This window comes from Melampsora larici-populina, assembly GCF_000204055.1.
Source record: "Melampsora larici-populina 98AG31 unplaced genomic scaffold MELLAscaffold_2, whole genome shotgun sequence".
Classification (NCBI taxonomy): domain Eukaryota; kingdom Fungi; phylum Basidiomycota; class Pucciniomycetes; order Pucciniales; family Melampsoraceae; genus Melampsora; species Melampsora laricis-populina.
In genome coordinates, this window is record NW_006768766.1 from 1880597 (window position 1) to 1899261 (window position 18665).

The window sequence follows — 18665 nt, forward strand, 5'->3', positions numbered from 1 at the left end:
TGTCACGTTATGGGTTTATGGGTAGAGTCGGGTTTGGGAGCGCGTCCAATTTTGATTCGCGTGACTCGAGTCAGCTTGAAGTTGTCAAGGACAGCCCATCATCGGTCCATCACCTCGTCTCAGATCCATCATAATTCACTCAACAATCATTCAAACAAGATGGAACAAACCGAATCAAATTCTTCGTCTAATCCTGTGGAGCAGCCGATTAAGGAAGATGTGATAGTCCCATCGATAGAGAACTCAGGCTCAGGCTCAGGCTCGCACGAAAAGATAGAAAAGAAAGAAGAAAGTCGATCAAAGGTAGATGAAGGACCGGAATTGGATCATTTATTCGATGATGACATCGATATGAAGAATGCTCCATTGGATCCCGAAACGTGATTGCAAATTCTGTCTTGTCTTCAACTACTCATTCGACGAAAACAAACTTGTTTATTCTAACATAAAAATTCGATTTGATTCATAAAAAAATATTATAACAGAGATCGTGGTCCTGTGGTTCCTGAAAAGATAGAAAAAAAAGAAGAAAGTCAACCAAAGGTAGATGAAGGTCCGGCATTGGATCATTTGTTCGATGACGACATCGATATGGAGAATGCTCCATTGGATCCGGAAACGTGATTGCAAACTTTGTCTTGCCTTCAAATTACTCATTAGACGAAAACCAACTTGTTTATTCTAACATAAACATTCGATTCGATTCATAAAAAACAATTTCACAGGCATCGTGTTCTTGCGGCTTACGATGATCCTTGGGCTAATCTGAATGAACCTCAAGTGATGTCAAATTACTATCGACGACTTTTTCCTTGGAAGCAACTCTTCTTATGGTTGAATCAAGATCATGGTAAGTCAAAGATTTATTCAATGAAAAACAAATGTGATCTTTGACTAAAAAAACATGAACTCATGAAAAGATGAGTCAATATCCGATAGTACCGAACTACGCCTTTACACATCGAGAGTTTGCTGTCACCCTTCGAAATGAAGCTTACCTAAGATACAACTCTTATGCGAGTCATATCGAATTGCAAAAGGATATTATCAGATTGAACCCTACGAGATTCGAAATCGGACCTGCTTATACGGCTCAGCCCAAAGATCGAAAACTGATCTCCAAAGCAGCTTTTAAACCGATCTTAAGAGAATTAGTCTTCGATATCGATCTAACGGATTATGATGATATTCGAAGCTGTTGTTCTGAAGCAAGAATCTGTTTAAAGTGTTGGAAATTCATTACCATCGCTGTACAAGTTTTAGATTTATCATTACGAGAAGATTTCGGATTTCAACATCTTTTATGGGTTTATTCTGGTAGAAGAGGTATTCATTGTTGGGTATCAGATGAAGAAGCTTTGAAATTAACCGATGAACAGAGGAAAGGGATCGTTAACTTTCTTGATATCTTAAGGGGTGGAGGATCAAGACATGGCTTGAAAGTGTCTTTGACCCATCCTCTTCACCCTGCAATCGAACGTAGTTACAATATCCTCAAGGTTTACTTTCGAGAGATTGCGTTTGTAGAACAGGATGCTCTCAAGGATCCTGAAAAATTGTCAACTGTACTGCAAGCTTTGAGTGAATCAGGTTGGTGAATTCTTGTGAACTTGATGCTTGACTAAACAGATGATAGTCTACATTTTCTGACTATGTCGTTCTTTCATCAAACAGAAAAATTGAAGCACATCTCTGAGAAGTTGACGTCGGCAAAAGAATTGACCTCGTTCGCTAAATGGGAAGAAATTCACAAGACGGTCGGACAAGAGATTAAAAATCTTGATAAAAAAGCTAACTCTAGCTTCGGTGATCAAAGAAGGAGCCAAAGATTAAAGGAAGCACTGATCAATATTCAATTACATTATACATATCCTAGAATCGATTTAGAAGTTTCTAAACATATGAATCATCTTTTGAAAAGTCCATTTTGTGTACATCCTGGTACAGGTAAGGTTTGTGTACCGATCGATCCTACTCAAATTCATGCATTCGATCCAGAAAAAGTTCCAGATGTTAGAGACCTTTTAAGACAATTAGACAAAGTTAAACTCAATCAAACTGGAGAAGGACCTCAACAAAGTAATCAACCTAGTTGGGAGCAAACATCTTTGAAACCATATATTGAAGTTTTTGAAAAACATATAAATAAGATTGTAAGAGAAAAATTAAAATCTAAAAAACGTGAGCTTTTCTTTCCCTTGATGCTGATATAATCTTGCTTGTTTTGGTGTAAACTAATGATTGATTACTTTTTTTTGAAAAAAACTACAGAAGCGCAAATGACAGATAAAGCTCACTCTATGGAATTTTGAAAGGCTTTCATTCTTTTTCTCCTGATTTAAACTTTTTTTATTAGAAGATTTCTTGTTATTATTGATGTATATTTGTGAATCTCGATTAAATTGTGTGCTTCTGCTTTGCATGTACCCAATCTATAAATAAATGTCTCAGGGTAGAGGTCATTTTTTCATCAAGTCAAAGGTTGAATTACTGATCAAGTTCACCATAACAAAGGATTAGATGGCTTTTATACAACTTGGTTCCCACTTCTGGCAATATTCTGTACTGGTCGACCAGATCATTCATATCTGTTGAGAAACTTCACCTTTGCCATAAGATTTACATACAAATTTAGTTTGTTCAACGTTTTGGGACTTGATCAACAAGCAATTTTTAACCCTTCAGTTCTCTTCTTCAAACATTGATAACCCAAAAAACAAGGGTACCTATGAGCTATGCAAGAGATATATCAAACAAATAAAAGAAAATGTGCTCGAAACGAAAAAAAGATGCTGCCCAGAATCCTACGGATGGAAACAGCACCCTGTGTCGAGGTAGGAGCCGCTGCGGTCATACCGGGGCCATAGCGATGACCTATTCATCTCGATACTTCGCAACCGGCCCCTCCGGTCCATAATGGCTGCATACCGATACGTCCACCATGCGTCAATACGCTGCCAACGTAATTCGTGTCATCGTCAATGCCCCTTCAGCCCTTAATCATGTACCTATTGTTTTACCAAAGAAACCTTTGTCCCTGATGCATTAATCTTTGCACGAGGTGTAAGCCTGCCACCGTGATAAAGATTCTGAAAAGGGTCTAATTACACAGCGGCATCTGCAATGTTTACCAACAAACGTGGCTCAAAACCGAGTCATGACAATCCATAATGACGAATAAGAACAAAAACTGGGCAAGCTGAATCGCCTTGGTGGTCAACTCGAAGTATGGCATGGAGACAGTATTGGCCCATGGGCCGAAACAGTCACTTGCAGCGTAGACACTATCGCCGTGTCAAGAGGGACAATTGACAACGGTCAACCTGCGTCACATACGTAAACGTAACGTTATGCTTGGCCGACTTATCTAAACACTGGGTCGGGAGGGCGGCGGGCCGCCCACGAGACTCTAGTCATGTAGAAGAAATAATTGTAGTATAGCTGTTATCCATAAAGCCAGATCACAGGTCACCCTCAAAGATGTGGAGCAACACAGGCCTCCACTGTTGGTTCATTTTAACAGTGCTTGTACCAAAGTTCCTTATGAGAATTTCTGAATCTATTATGTTTCACCTTCTGCTAAGGCATCCCGGATGCATAAAAGATCGACAATATCCATGAGACTCTGTGTCGGATTGGTCAATTATATTTTTTTGAAATCAAAGGCTTCTAGAAGGAAAGCTTTATCAGTCTTGCGCAGAATGTAGTAAAGACAAGGGTTCACTGGTGGAAAAATTCACACCCTGAGTTGAAGGCTTCCAAGAATCACCATTCAAATAGAAATTACCTGATAAGGAGCTCTTGAACCTCCAGCAGCTTTGCACATCGTGAATTATACACACCTTGATGTGGGACACTACCTTCACACAGAAAAGTCTTATCTGGATAGCAGATGTGAATAATCTAGACTATCAGTCAAATAAAATTATGAGACAGAACAATAAATTATAGACATACGCACAGTTTCAGCTTTGTTGAAGAGATAGTTGAAATGAATTTTATTTTAGTGTTCAATTTTCATTAAATTCACCAATATTTCAATTCAAATTGTGGTAGTGCATGGTCTATATCAACCAAAAGGGCTTCAAGAAGTGATTTAGGCACCTAGACAAAGGTTGCTTATCTTAAAGCAAAGGAGAAAAATTTGAGTGTTTTGACCACAAAATGAGGTACAGAGTATACCTCTTGTTAGTTAAGATCCTGTCAGTCTTCTCAACTGATGTTTCAATCTCAATGCTACTGCTCTGGAAGATAAGATGGTGTAGGGTCATAAATTTCAAATTCTACACATCACCGTCTCCTTACAAAGGCAGAAGCAAAACTTGAAAATTAACATATGTCCATGCTCTGTTGTAGCCTGCTGTTGTTCATTTATATTGTCCTCACACTTCAGAAATCCCAATCACCAAGGACAAGGTCAATTTTCCAATCTGAGGCGATGGGTCAAAATGCAATGGTCAATTCAGCCAATCATTGAGACCAGCGTCCACTTACATAAACAATTCAAATGTGTCTATGCAAAGCAAATGTTCAAACATTGTTTTGAAACATTGATTGTTCAGATGAGGAATATTATGGGCCTGCTTCCAATCCTTCAAACTAAATAGCTTTCAGATCAAAAACTTTTTCTTATAGAAGATATTGCATAAGATGATGAGATTGTGTTTTGCATTTAGGGTATGTGTCAATCCGTCTTCTATCTTATGACCCAGTCTTCCAACCCCAAAATCAGTTGTCCTAATTTTAGCAAAAAGATCATTCATTATGAGACTGGTTCCAAGCCTCCAACCTGGATAGCAGTTTGGATTGAAAGCTTGTTTATGATATTATTTTGAAGACCTTTCATAGGAACTTGAACCAATGTTTTGCCTTTAACTGATGTGAGCAGCCTTTGCTTGGCCTTATCTGAACAAGTCTTCCAAACCAGGTTTTGAGCCAAGCTTAAAATCTAGCATAACAGAGAAGCTTCCCCTTCCCAAAACCAAATCACAACCAGGATGTGAATACCCACAATATTGATCCATTGCTTACTTCTCCACAAGAAAATATTTTTCTGAGATTATGATAATAAGATTAAGTCTCTTGCATTCTTAATTAGATACATAGGCTGGGTGTGTACCACTCAGCTCAAATTGCAACATAGAGTCCTATTGATTGATCCACCCCATGTCTTCATATTTGTGCACAGAAACTAAGGGCCCGTTTGGCTGGTTTAGCCAAAAAGTGTTACACAAAAACACTTTTTCAATCCGCCCCATGAAAAAGGGGCGGATTGAAAAACTTGAATTTTGGGTTTTCAATTACCAAACACTTGGCCAAAGAGCTCATGAAAAAGTTGAAATAGAGGGGCAAATAAGGGCAAAAACTGTTTTTGGTCTCAAAAACAGTCTCAGGGCTGTTTTTCAAACTTGAAGATTTTTGATCAAAAACGGTTTTTGTTTTTGATCAAACAAAGTTACCAAACGCCGGTGTTTTTAATGAATCAAAAACTGTTTTGACCCAAAAGCGGTTTTTGGCTTTGGTGGTGCTTTTGACCAAAAACCATTTTTGGGTTCCAGCCAAACGGGCCCTAAGCTTTCCAATAACAAAAAAATCTTTCAACCCTTAAAAAATTTACAATCTATCAAGAGTTTTCTTGGAAAGATAATTCCTCAAATTGTGAGTCACTCTCTTTGATCTTTTTACATTTGTTTTGTTTGAAGAGCCATGATAGATGGACTTACACTTTTCCAATCTGATCTTCTGTCAGATAAACTTCAATACAACTAAGATGAGGGTTATCACTCTAGGTTTATATTCTGTAATCCTTTCTCAAGCCCATGGTATCATGCATAAGCAATGGTCAAGCTATGAAAATCCACCCTATGAGATTTCCTCTGTTGGTGACTGTGATGGAGAAGCTTCTGCAATTCAACAGAGTCTAAGCCAATTACAGACAAGTCATATAATAAAAGCAGGACAAGAGTCCCAGAGACTCCCATTGGATCATCAACAAGAAGCATGGATTGAAAGGAAAGGGCTTCAAGGTGATGACACCTTGCAAGATTTTGCCACTGTGGAAAACAAAGAATCAAAAACCACTTTGGTAGCACCATCACCACCTCAAATGGATCGTACACATATCAACTTGGAGGAAGTGGTGAATATAGGACAGGTGCATCAAGAGGAGCCATGTGTGTTACCATGTGGCAGTCAGTGTTCCATCATGCACATATAAGTCAGGACTTGTGAGAATGACACCAGTCTATGAAGGTGGAGTGGTAGCCAAAACTTAAAGAATACAGAGAAGAACACCTAACTGTAGAAATATCAGGTTTCTGTGAAGTGAACAAAGAAATTTCAATACAAGTTACCTTCTCTTAGTTTATCATTCAGCTTTGTTAGATCTACTATCAGTATCATATTGTTTGAAGCAAATAAGGTTTTTAAAACCCACCCTCTAAACCAAGATATGATACATCCTATCCTCTGACTATGCTGGTCATTTGCCCTTCTCTTGAACCAAGGATATACCAAAGGCCATGTATAACTAAATGTCTAGATGAGTTTTGAGGGGAGTCCAGAAAACCAACTTCTGTCTGTCCATTATGATCAATCATGATGATTACCTTTTTCCAAAGACTTTTTCCTTCCTTGCAGTGTAGCACAAGGCAAAAAACAAATTTTGATGTTGGCTATAGATCCTTCTCAAAGGTTCTGTTTCCTCATAAAGGTTATCCTTGGGATAAAACACTTTCAAGGAAAAATCCCTTTTGTGTAGAGGTTTGGAGAGTTCCTCCCATTAGACTTACATACAGTAAAATCTTCAGATTCATATATGTTCAATGAGCTCACTCACTAAATTTGATGAAAAATATATATGTCTAGATCATATGTATACCACCATAAAGTATTTTGGATTGCAAAGAGAAGTAGTGATATGATTAGATCTTTAAATCACAAATTGGTGAAAATATACCAAAATGACTTCTCAATCAAATTTCAAAATACAACAAAAGATAAATAGAAATAACTCCAATTTACAATTACTTTTCTTTTGAAAACTCAAATTGGTCAGATGAGAATTGATATTTGACCTCTTGGTTTAGTTTGTAAAACTTTATCAAAGTTAATTCAAATACTCTTTAAAATCTTTTTTGCTGAACTGTGGGTTTGCTTGACAGCTCTATCCAAATCTAAACTCCAATTTCACATTGGCCTGGTATTTGAACATTATCTCTGTTTTGAGATTTTGAGATTGATTGATTATAAAACTTGTTGAGTGATGCAGCTAAGAATGTGTTATTGAATTCTCACAGGTCTATGCGCATCTTGTACAAGCTCAACTATGGTAGAAGGGATGTTTCTAGACGAGAAGAATTACACCTCAGGGGTTGAATGAACCTGAGTCTAGCTTGTTGGGCCATTCTTGCTGTGGTATTCTTTCACCCATACAATTTGCTATCAGATAAAAAGACCAGCCCAAGACTAATGTGTTAAGCTAAAACCAACACATCAGCCATGTTGACAATCAATTCATGGGCTTTAAACATCCTGTCCATTTTCTCTTTATATTTCATTTTTTGAGGCTTTTGCACATTCTCATGCTCCCAATATGTACCCTCAAATCTAGAACCATCATCCATCACCAGACTCAGAAATCTAGTCTTATGAATTTTGCAGCTCGGTTTCCAACGTTCCAATCTCTATTTAATTTTAAACAGTACTGATGTTTAATCAAAAAAATCAACTCCAGGTTTTTTTAAAAAAACTTTCATTTTGAACTATCCAAAAAGTCTATGATCAATAATGACAATTCTATACTATTAATAAATAAAGAGATTTTAAGCAAAAAACACACACAAAAAGATACTATTAAAATGAATAAGATAAATAAAAGTCCAAAATGAAGGGAAAAAAAACAAGAAGTAAAAAAAAAAGATAAAAGAACCAATTGTAGAACAAACATAATTCTTGATTCAAAAATAAAGTAATCAATCAAAAGAAAAAAAAAGAAGGTTTAAGAGAATTTAGAAAAAGTTTTAACATCTTGTTTTGTACTAGGTAAGATAGAATGAATCGAATTTAATCCATTTAATTTCTTTTCACCTAAATCGATTTCAAATTTAAAAAGATTATAAAGATATAAACCAAAGAAAGTGAGAACCATTCCAAAAGATTGAAGTAAAGAGATCGATTGATCAAAATAAAAGATAGCCAAACAAATCACTGAGATCCGTTTGATGAGAGATGCAATGGAATAAGTCACAGGTGAGGTTCGAGATAAGATTGAAAAGGCTAAGATACATTGTAAGAAATGAATCGATCCATTCAACATAAAATAAAATAGTAATGATTGATGACTCATCGTTCGATCCGGATTATAATTCGTAAGTGACCAAATCTTAAATAAATCAAACCAAATCCAAATCGGAATCATCAAGATAAATGCAATACTAGAAGAATAAAATAATAAATTTAATTTATCGACTTTTCCTTTAGATGAGTTTGAGCTATTAATGATGAGGTTTGGTTTGATTGGATTGGTTGTATCTAATTCTTCATCTGATTCTTGTGGTAAAAGTTTTTTACCATAAATGTTTTGTGAAACGAAAATGATAGTTGAACCGAGTGCACATAAGAATCCGGTTAGGTTGGCGTTTAAATCGAATGAACATGTTAACATAACACCTAATGTTAATGGTAGTAATGAGAAATAAGTCATAAAACCGTATTTCACTCCAAACAATCCACCATAAGCCAAGACCGTAAAGAGTGGTGAAAGAGCCTGTAAAGGTGATGAAAGAGCGAGATTAGAAATCGATCATGAAGAGAATGGGATAGTTGGAAAGACAATCAAGAAATCAACTTACTTTAATAGTATGAACCGTACTGACCGGAACCCTTGAAATAGCCATTGAACTAAACACATGACCAGCAATCGAAAACAAACTCATAATCAAAGTACTCTGAATAGTATTCTGTTTTGGATAATTTAAATAACCTTTTGTAAGATAAATAAACCCACAAGACCAAATCCCAACAAAACCGAATTGAACAATCGTTAAGGTGATAGGGAATTGAAATTGATTTAAAATGATTTTACCAGTATTAGAAGAAATTGCAGATGAAGTATACCAAAGTGAACAGAGTAAAAGAAATCTTAATTTAGATGATGAGATTGATTTATATTGAGTTTTGAAAGTCATTGAATTTAATATTAATTTCACTTGATAATCAAATGGGAAATCTAATGTTTTAGTTTTGATTTTGTTGATTGATTTTGATAGTTTTGATGAAAGAGTTCCATCCCAATGAGAATGAGGTAAAGTAGATTGATTGTATCCATCTTGACTATAATGAGATGACGAGAATTGAGAGAATTGTTGAAGACCAGGAGTGGCTGGCATTGGATATTGATGACGTCTGATTGGAGATGGATCTTGTTTTGATTGAAATGAAGAAGGGATTGAGATTGAGATTGGTGGTTGTTTATGAAGTGAATGAATTGATTGAGATGGTGGTGATGAATGAATTGAAGCAGGTGGAGTAGGTGGTAAGGTAGGTGGTAGTATTGGATGATGATTACTTAATCTTGGTTTGAGTTCTGAAGTGGAATGAATCAGATTAGTTTGATAGTTCATCCTTGAAGTCTTCTTGTTTTGATTTGGTTTGGATTGGTTGATCTGGTTGAGTTGGTTTGGGTGTTCTTTCTGAATTTCCTGTCAATCTGGAAAGTTTTTTTGGTAAATCAACTTCAATTCGATTCAAATTAGACATCTTAAGTCCAATTTCTTAAATCCATTCCAAAATTTAATAGTTTTCATTTCTACAACTCATTTCCGACCTCTTCAGACTGGTCACTGCAGTGTGCCGAATCCGATAGTACACTAAAGACAACCTTAGCATGGATCCCAACTTTCAAGTCGCGAGAGTGATAAGCAATCCAGCTCCTTGATCATCATCGGCACAAGTCAGAGTAAGACTACTAACGTGTCACGTAGATGTATGCTAGTGAAAGAGAAGCACAAATCTACACGCCCACAATATCTACCACAAACATCAGCAGGACCATTGTGAACCTTATTTTATACAAGAGGATCAACTTCAACGTGTTCTCTCAGTGGCTTGAGTCCTATTTCAACTCATTGGTGGCTAATGTGATCATCATTGTCACAAAAAACATCATACACTTGATGCTCTTTTTATCTTGGTTTGCGTGTTTACGAGTAGCACTTGATTAAATTGATTGTTACTGGGCAAATGCGCTCACTTCATTCAATCATCATTTTTTGCTCAGCACTTAGCATTGGTGTTTTGACAAGACTTGTGTCTGAAAGTTTTTGAGGATCCTTCACACTCTTGCTTGCTTTCTAGAACCAAAAACATGACAGATGAACCAATCAACATTCAGACTAGAATCACATCAACCAATCACTCAATATAATTTAGGTAAACAAGAAGAAGACTGCTCAGAAAACATACTGAAACTGGCATAAGAGGATTGAAAAAAAAACATCTATGAAGTGGAAAGATAAGGAGCTGCTACTTCACTATTAGTGTAACTAAGAGAACTTTTGCTCTTGAATCCATACTAGTAAGTACATTTGGCCAACGGACAAATTCCAATAGCCGATAGACAAGCTTCTCCAGAATTCATGGGGTTTTGATGTTTCATTCGAGAATCCCCACAATATCAACAAAATGTTTGATAAACAAGGCTAAGCTAGTCAGGATGTTTTTCATCAAATTCATTTGTCCACAGCACCCAGAGTCGTCTTCTTGTTTGTGGGCAAAATCTACATCTTTGACTATTATGTTTGGGGCCCTCCTTCATTGGTTCATCTGCTATATCCTCTGTACGTGACATACTTTGCTGTGAAGGTGCCATCGTAGACGTTTCTTCGAAATCCTCTGAAGTTTCCATTAGCTGTTGTATCTCATGATCATCGAGTATTTTTCTAATTCTACCCTCGAATTCTTGACGATCGGGACTGAGAGATCGTTTTTCTTCATTATATATCAACCGAAGTGTCTGTCCTTCTCCCATATCCTTGTACATCTTTTTTATACCTTGAGCCCATTTAATCTTAGAAACCGCTCCAGCATTCCAATCAGCGGCGCTTATCTCAGAGGGCCCACGCGCCGAGCTTGTCGCCCCTGAAAGTGGAGTCATTCTAGAATGGACACCACAAGCGAGACTGACAAATAATCCGGAAATAAAAGGGTTCATCCTAATGGAGTCTTGCTACATAACCCATGTATGACCATCAATACGTGTTCTCGAAAAAAGTGAAAAAGCATCAATAAAGTAACATACATCAAACCTGTGTTTTACAAGAATTGAATCCTGATTGTAATCAGCTCAACCTCAAGAAAACGGGAGTATGTTGAAATGTCCCGTTTGATGGCAGTGTGGTGGCAGCGCTACTAAAGAGCTGATCGACTGTGGGTATTTTAAAATAGATATTAACAATTATTGACATAGTCTGGTGTTGCAAGTTGAGTGGGAATGCACGTACCCGACCTAAGTACTATAGATTCGAACGGTCTGAATCACCAAGAAAAAAGGCTACCGATGCACTTGGGCTCCAAGGTATCACACTCTTACAGAATGCCTTAAGATGTAACAAGCGAGGAGACTCGGAGAACGATTCAAGAGTTGAGGTACCAAACGATTGGATGCGAGTAGGGTAGGAATGACTTTGCGGTCCTGCCAGTGCAGAAAGTTGGTTTAGAAGTGGCGGGAACTGCGCAAGGGAATGTGAAGACATGCCTCGGCTTCTAGATTTGGAACGATTCCATATAATGTTCTGCGCGATCTAGATTTTGGCTGCAATGACTTATCTTGTAGTCCCACAAATCGTTTCTCAATCTTGTCGCCAAATTGAACCACATACTAGGTGTACCGAATTGTGTTGCATCCTGTCGAGTCACGTTTGGGGGACCACTGAACGTAACGTTCAGCAGAATTTCCCCTTTCACAACCTGTCAGTTTATATCAAAGAAGATCCAAGCAGAACAATCGGAATCGGTCTCACAATAAGTTTTACAACGCTATCGCATCAGTATCTTTTTCTTGCGTCAACATCCGGGAGCTTGCACCACATTATTTTGCATCCTGATGGCCAGCGTTGAGAGATGATTGCGCGTCGGTACATTCGAGTCCTGAAACCGAACCATCATTAAGATCGAAGCGATAGTAGAGTAATGGAATGATTAAATTTATCTATCTTACCTTTAGCTGCACTTGTGGTTTTGGGAATGCCATTCATCTTCTTGAATTCGTTTCCAGATCTTGATCAGATTCTTGAGGTACGAGTTCTTTTGCCATATGTCAAACGACGATAACAGTTGAGTTAGGTGCGCATAGGAATCCGGTTGAAATGGTGTTTTGAGCGAATGAGTATGTTGATATTACACCTAATGTTAATGGTAAAGATAAAAAGCAAGTCATACCCTGAAGAGCGGTGAGACAGCCAGTCAAAACTTTATCGATGTGATAATAGGTTGCTTGTGGAAAGTTGAAGATTTGAAAAGACAGCAAAACTAAAAACTTACAACTTGGACCGTATAAACTGTGATAACCGAAACCCTTGAAATAGCTATTGAACTGAAAAAATGACCCGCAATTGGAAAAAACTCATGACAAAAATGATCTTGATAGTATTTTGTTTTGAATATTCTAGAAAACCTTTGGCAAGCTAAATAAAAGTATATGACCAGATTGCAACAAAATCCGAATTGACCCAACGTTTAAGTGACAGGATACCTAAATCGACTTAAGATGATTTTTCCAGTATCAGAAGGAATACAACAAGTATAGAGTGAAAAGATTAAGATAAATCCAAGTTTACAAATCGGCTCAACGACAGGTTTGCATGAAGCGCGAGATCTGAGTTAGCCTTGATGACATGTCCTTCTTGCATTTGATGATTTTTGATGATTCTATCAATTATGAATAGAGATTGTGAGCAGGGATATGAATCAGATTGGATCTATCAGCTCATCTGATGAAGCTGGGAAGATTAATGGTACAATTTCTCAATCTGATAGAACTGGAATGTGGACATAACTTCAAATGGGAAGAAACAAAAAGAAGGGGGAGCGATCGGTTTTATAGTAAAGTCAAACTGGTAATCAAAGAAAACAAATTTGGTAAACCAGATTCATACTCATGACATCATTGTGATTATTAAGATCGGCTTGTCGCATCATCAGTGATCATAACACAGCACTGAATAGAAGAGGTAATCAAATCATTGCTACTCAGTTTATGGGCGCAAGAGGGTGTTAGCAGCTGGAATCTCTCGGCGTGAAAAGATAAGCGAGTCTCGCCTCCTCTGACAAGTTTGCTCAGAGCGGCAATTTGAATTTATGAACCTTGTAGTGGTCAGTGTTCATTGGTCAAAGTGGATCTTGAGCTGATAGGTAAGATAATCGAGTTTTCTATCGGAGTTGTATTTGTGAACCCTTGATTGAGTGACTGTATCTGCATAGGTCATCTTTGCTGCTGTCCCAGAAAAGGCGGAAACATTCGGCGATCAGAAAATTCAGAGTGTTCGAGCTAGTGCCAGTGAGAAGTTCCGTTGTTTATTCAAGAGTGGTCAACTCCCTGGTAAGGTATTATTCGGATCTCGGCGTCTTCCGTTCTTGAAGCTCAGCTAATGAAAAGGACACTTGGTTTTTGAGCTTCAAACAGAAAGAAATGTTAAGGCGACATTTAATTCACATGAGATCTAGTAACTTTGGACCCTACTCATTCTTACTCAAAATTGTCAACTTGAAGAAAAGCTTTATTCTTTTCATGAGGAATCCCACAGGCATTTAACAGCAAAGGCAATCGGAAGACAGAGTTTTGCTTTGTAGTCAAAAAAGGTCAGGATGTCAATGAAAAAATCGTAAAACAATCATGACAGGTTTCATTTCAATAATCATCAAATCGATACCCAATAGAAATGGTCTGAGGATTGAAAAAGGTAAAATCAAAAACAAATAATGGATTTGAGAATGATTCAGAATGAAAACGAGAAGTCTATAAAATCATATAGAGATAAGAATACGAAGCAGTCAAAAAGATCGTACAAGGTAAGAAAATTCGCTGTCTAGAGAGGAACTTCGAGGATTGCTACATAACGGTAAAAGGATCTCATGAGTAAATTGAGGTTGTGAATGTGAAAGAGAGACTTAAAAGCTAACCTGGTCCAGCGATCGTAGTAGCATCTGTCACATTTTGAGATGATGACAGAATGACATATGTTTGACCAGCTGCATCTTGAGGAATGCTAGCCTTGCCGTCTTTCCATGATACAGCAGTCTTATTTAAACCGTAGTAAAAGACCGCACTGAAGATGATGTCGAGTGTCAGCCACTAGATGGACTGAGATGAAGTTAAGAAAAGAGAGGCTGAGTTTCACGCACAAGATGTCACCAGTTGCGTTAGAACTCTTTGCTGGGTTCAGCTTGATTTCTTGGCCCTTAGAAAGAGAGCCGGTAGTCTCTAAGACCAAGTTTGGGAAAGGCGTCAAAGGTAATTTGGTGGCAGCTAAAGTTTCACATCCGGGATTGATGAACCCAGCTGCCAAGGTAAAGATTTGGTTGGGGCTCAATGGCTAAATGAAAATTTCAAGCAGTGCTTGAGTTTTTTGTCCTGCATGAATCGAAAAAGTCTAGAGCTTACTGTATCTTCAGCAGAGGGAAACCCAGATTCTCCTTGAATTGCTCGGATGTAGGTAGAGTGACGAGCCTCAACGGTCAAGATAGATGCAGCAATGGTCTAAGGAAAAAACAATCATGAGTTATCGAGATAGATTAGCTCGAGAGAATTTGTGCTGACCAAGTATGCCTTATTGGAGATGGAGCTGGCGCCACCGAGGTAAGCCGAAACACCAACGCCTATGTTAAAAATCACGTCCATTGAGTATCTTGTTATGTTCAGTATAGATCAGTGTTGAGAGACTCACCCTCGAGAATGTTGGCAACAGCAGCGAAGGACTTTGGGTCAGTCACCGGGCTAAAAGGCGCATAAATTTTAGTATCTGAAAATTCTTCTACAATTGGTTGTTAGAGACGTACAAAGTATAGTTGCATGCTCCTACTGGTGTGGCACCAGCGGCGGTGAGACCAGCAGTGAGAAGATCGACGTGGTCCGCCTCATCTTGAAGATGCGAAAAAACAAATGTTCTTCAGCATATTGATTGAGAATGAATTGGAAGTACAATGATTAAGGGTAACCCACCTTTGGCAATCTCTTCAAATCGACTACGGACCCAAGTTGGGAAACCAGCTTTGGTGAAATCAGAAGCGCTGTAATTGGCTAAAGCAGTTGAGTAAAAGGTACTTTCCAAGTGCTCAAGGGTAAGAGCATACTACGGAATAAGATCAAATGGGTCAGTTACACCGATCGGCCTGTGCATGTCATAGTTCGATACTACCCACCTGAAGGATATCGGCATCGGTAAGCGCTGCTGGAGCATCGTCTCTGGGCGACAAGGATGAAGCTGAGACTGAAAGGGCGGCAAGAGCAAATGATGCTAGTCGGTTAAACATCTTGTACTTTAGAATAAGTCAATCTCAAAGGAAGGATTCAAATGTTTCTTTTATAATATAGGCACGTTTGAATGGTTTGATCTGAGAATAGATAGATCTGAGAAGTGGGATGTGATGATGAGAGCAGGAAAGTTAATTCCATGACTGTATATTTATACCAACTTTCTTTGCCGGTGTCAGATGCGACTTAGGCTATGGTAGATCCACTAGCCGTATTGCTTTGCTGAAGTTTCCAAAGAGATCCGGAGGTTCGGTATGAAACGCTTGGACTGTTGAAGAGACGTACGAGCGCGTCATGGATAATGAGAAAATTCCGAAGCGTCAATATTGATGACTTCGAAGGTCAAAGCATTTTCAACGATGAAAACCGGCGCTGCATACCTCTTGTCCATACATCCTTGACTCATGAAGAGAGATGGATTCTTGATTAAATCTTTGTAATGATATTTGATCGATGCTCTTCTTTGGGTAAAAGATCAGCAAAAGATTCAAAGCCATGCTCTAGAATTTCGAGAACGTCCCCTCGCCCGAGTTCGCTGACATCTCTATCGAAATTTTGATGGCGCCATCGATTGTTTCGTTCGTTTTCAGCACTATACTTCTCATGGGAGGTCCCGGACTTCACCTCTTGTCAGAACACATACTCAATATGGATGATTCCGACGTGGACCGAAACCAGCTTTGACCGTGGACTATGTGAATTGTTCATCGATTCGAGCCTCATGACGAGGGAGCCAGGCAGACCAGGCTGAGGTCCAGATCCAGTGATTATCACACCAAGGTCGAACCCATGTAAAGGCCGTTGGACATGTCGCCGTTGACCTGTTTAATCTTCAATTTTCTCTTTCACTGTTTGAGGGGAGGTCATGGACCATGTGATCACAAGATGGCTATAAGTGTCAGGGAAAAGACTAGTTGATAGCTAGATGAGATATATCTCAGTGACCGAAGTAGAGCAAGTAAACCTGCTCAGAAGGATGGAATGTTATGTCCAAACTTCAAAGGCACAAGTCCGACGGCACCTGTGAAGTTCCATAGAAATGTGGGATGGACAGTAGGGTAGGAAACCCGGTACCAGGCCCGTGGTGGTACCGAGATCAGGAGGAAGATTTTCCACCATAGTCTGATCAAATGTGAAAGAAAAGAAATTTAAATGTGCCTAACTCAAAGTGAATTTAACTTGATGAAATAGAATTGGTAATGAGGTAGAGAATGTACAAAGTAAACATTACCCTTTGTCTTTATATACCAATAACATCACTTAAACACAGACACAGAATATCATATGATTACTAACAAGTATGACATCATATGAAAGACCAGGCACAGAAATCCTGGATGTTGTTATTACTGGCACATTGTTAGGGTGCTTATTTTTCACGTTTTTTTTCACTCTCATGTCTCATACATGACTTATTTTTCACTTTGAGATGTTGTATCCAACACAATCAAAATCATGAGTGGTTGCTCATGGCTGAGCAACACATGAATTCAATGAGGCACAAGACCTTCTATACAGCTGGTCATATGAGTCAATGCAACTCTTTGCTGTGATCTGGGTTCTCTTCTTTTGCTACCAAAAATAGAAACCTGTTTTTGTGAATACATTTCTTTTCTCATTCTTTGAAATTGAGATCATCATGTCAGGATGCTCTCCAAATCCCTGCTTTTTTTCTTTTGAAAGTGCTTTGAGGTGTAAATCAGTGTAAACCTACACCTTTTGGATAACTTTGGAGAATGAGATGACTTCCAAACGTTATGGGTTTGTGATTTTGTGCATGGTCAGACTTTTGTGAAAGGTCTTGGAGTGGAATGGTGTGTAAGGTTTGAATTATGATGCTCTGTGTTGGCCCAGTTTGGATTTTTTCAAGTATTCTCCACTAATAAAACTATCGATATCAAGCTTTTGTGGTTAGTTTGTACTCTGCTCATTTGAATCATGTTTTTTTGGGATTATCGAGCTGATATACATTGTCTTTCAATCATTGTTGATCTTGTAGGTATACCACCAGGCAAGCATCAATGTTATGGTAGAGAAAGCTGGAAAGCTGGAAAGCTGGAAAGCTGGAGTCTGTTTGGATGGAGTAGGATGTTATCTTGCATGTTGTTAAGAGCAAGATAAATTTAAGAGAGATTGGTGTGAGTTGGAGGGAAACTAGTAGGTCTTAAGATGTTAAGGCAAAGCTCAGAACTTATGAGGGACTTTCATCCATTGTAACACAACTGTGCTGAACTATAAATGATATGTCTACAAGCACAGTGATTTGGTGTTATGATTAGAGACCAAAATGCTTTGCTATCATTTCCTGGTTGCTATTATCTCATAGAGTGATGCATGGTATTGGATTGCTCCGCCTTGCTATGGTCAAAGTTGGGATTTTGTAGCGCATAGAAGTGTGGTCAAGTTTTTTTAATGCCAGTTTGATTGATTGTATCATGGATGGCAGAGTGGGGATTACCAAGGGATGAAAGAAAGAACACACAGATTTTTGAAAAAGTAAAGAAAAGCATGCACAATTTTTTTGATCTTTTGAGAGCTATTTCTGATGACATAGCTGTAGATGTATCTACCACATGAGTAGAGGCAGAGAGGGGATATTAAGGGGTAGAGAATCAAACAAGAGAAATTAATGGAAAGGTTAAATTGAATAGAAATTATTAAGAGAAAAGAAAAGAAAAATATCTTGAAGAAAGGATAAACTTCTTCTTAGCCTTGGTGCTAGAAGATTTGAAAGCTAAGATAGCTGCAGCTTCAGAAAATTTGCCTGATGGCAATATCTTCAAATTCAACCTCTCACATGCTCCTACAAGCTTCTGGATCATCTGGCCTGTTAATGATGAAGAACTATGCACCACAATATCTGCCGCAGATGAAAAGGTGTGTTTGCATGGACAAGAAACACCTGATAATGCAAGATAGTCACAGGCAAGTGTTGCAATCACAGGGGAATATTTCAAATTCTCGTATAAGTAAAGAACACTGTCAGATGAAACATAATTGAAAAAGTGAAAGCAAATGAACAAACCGACCTTCCACCAATCAAATTCATCTTGACCAGCAAGTAATATGTGGGCGCCTTCTCTGTACTTAACCCATTTGTTCTTGTTTTTGTCTGCAGCCAATTGAGAATTTACTT

The 18665-nt window shown here is 38.2% G+C and overlaps 5 protein-coding genes across 5 annotated transcripts; 2 read left to right on the forward strand and 3 right to left on the reverse strand.

The window, feature by feature from the left end:
• Positions 1 to 783: 783 nt before the first annotated feature.
• On the forward strand, positions 784 to 2312 carry MELLADRAFT_51463 (uncharacterized protein; the record flags this gene model as incomplete). Its single annotated transcript, XM_007404298.1, has 4 exons — positions 784 to 850; positions 940 to 1590; positions 1675 to 2181; positions 2287 to 2312. 4 exons carry the CDS (start codon positions 784 to 786, stop codon positions 2310 to 2312), a joined length of 1251 nt encoding a protein of 416 aa, XP_007404360.1.
• Positions 2313 to 5770: 3458 nt separating this feature from the next.
• MELLADRAFT_101839 (uncharacterized protein) lies at positions 5771 to 6275 on the forward strand (the record flags this gene model as incomplete). Its single annotated transcript, XM_007404299.1, is given in 2 exon segments — positions 5771 to 6173; positions 6193 to 6275. 2 exon segments carry the CDS (start codon positions 5771 to 5773, stop codon positions 6273 to 6275), a joined length of 486 nt encoding a protein of 161 aa, XP_007404361.1.
• A 1724-nt stretch (positions 6276 to 7999) lies between these two features.
• MELLADRAFT_32747 (uncharacterized protein) lies at positions 8000 to 9188 on the reverse strand (the record flags this gene model as incomplete). The annotated part of the gene is made up of 2 exons (XM_007404659.1): positions 8000 to 8767; positions 8853 to 9188. 2 exons carry the CDS (start codon positions 9186 to 9188, stop codon positions 8000 to 8002), a joined length of 1104 nt encoding a protein of 367 aa, XP_007404721.1.
• Positions 9189 to 10705: 1517 nt separating this feature from the next.
• On the reverse strand, positions 10706 to 11212 carry MELLADRAFT_101841 (uncharacterized protein; the record flags this gene model as incomplete). Its single annotated transcript, XM_007404658.1, has 1 exon — positions 10706 to 11212. One exon carries the CDS (start codon positions 11210 to 11212, stop codon positions 10706 to 10708), a length of 507 nt encoding a protein of 168 aa, XP_007404720.1.
• A 2544-nt stretch (positions 11213 to 13756) lies between these two features.
• Positions 13757 to 15630, reverse strand: MELLADRAFT_70656 (uncharacterized protein; the record flags this gene model as incomplete). The annotated part of the gene is made up of 9 exons (XM_007404657.1): positions 13757 to 14107; positions 14179 to 14324; positions 14401 to 14591; positions 14660 to 14755; positions 14816 to 14874; positions 14943 to 14992; positions 15055 to 15136; positions 15218 to 15347; positions 15418 to 15630. 9 exons carry the CDS (start codon positions 15526 to 15528, stop codon positions 14085 to 14087), a joined length of 888 nt encoding a protein of 295 aa, XP_007404719.1.
• Between the last annotated feature and the right edge of the window lie 3035 nt (positions 15631 to 18665).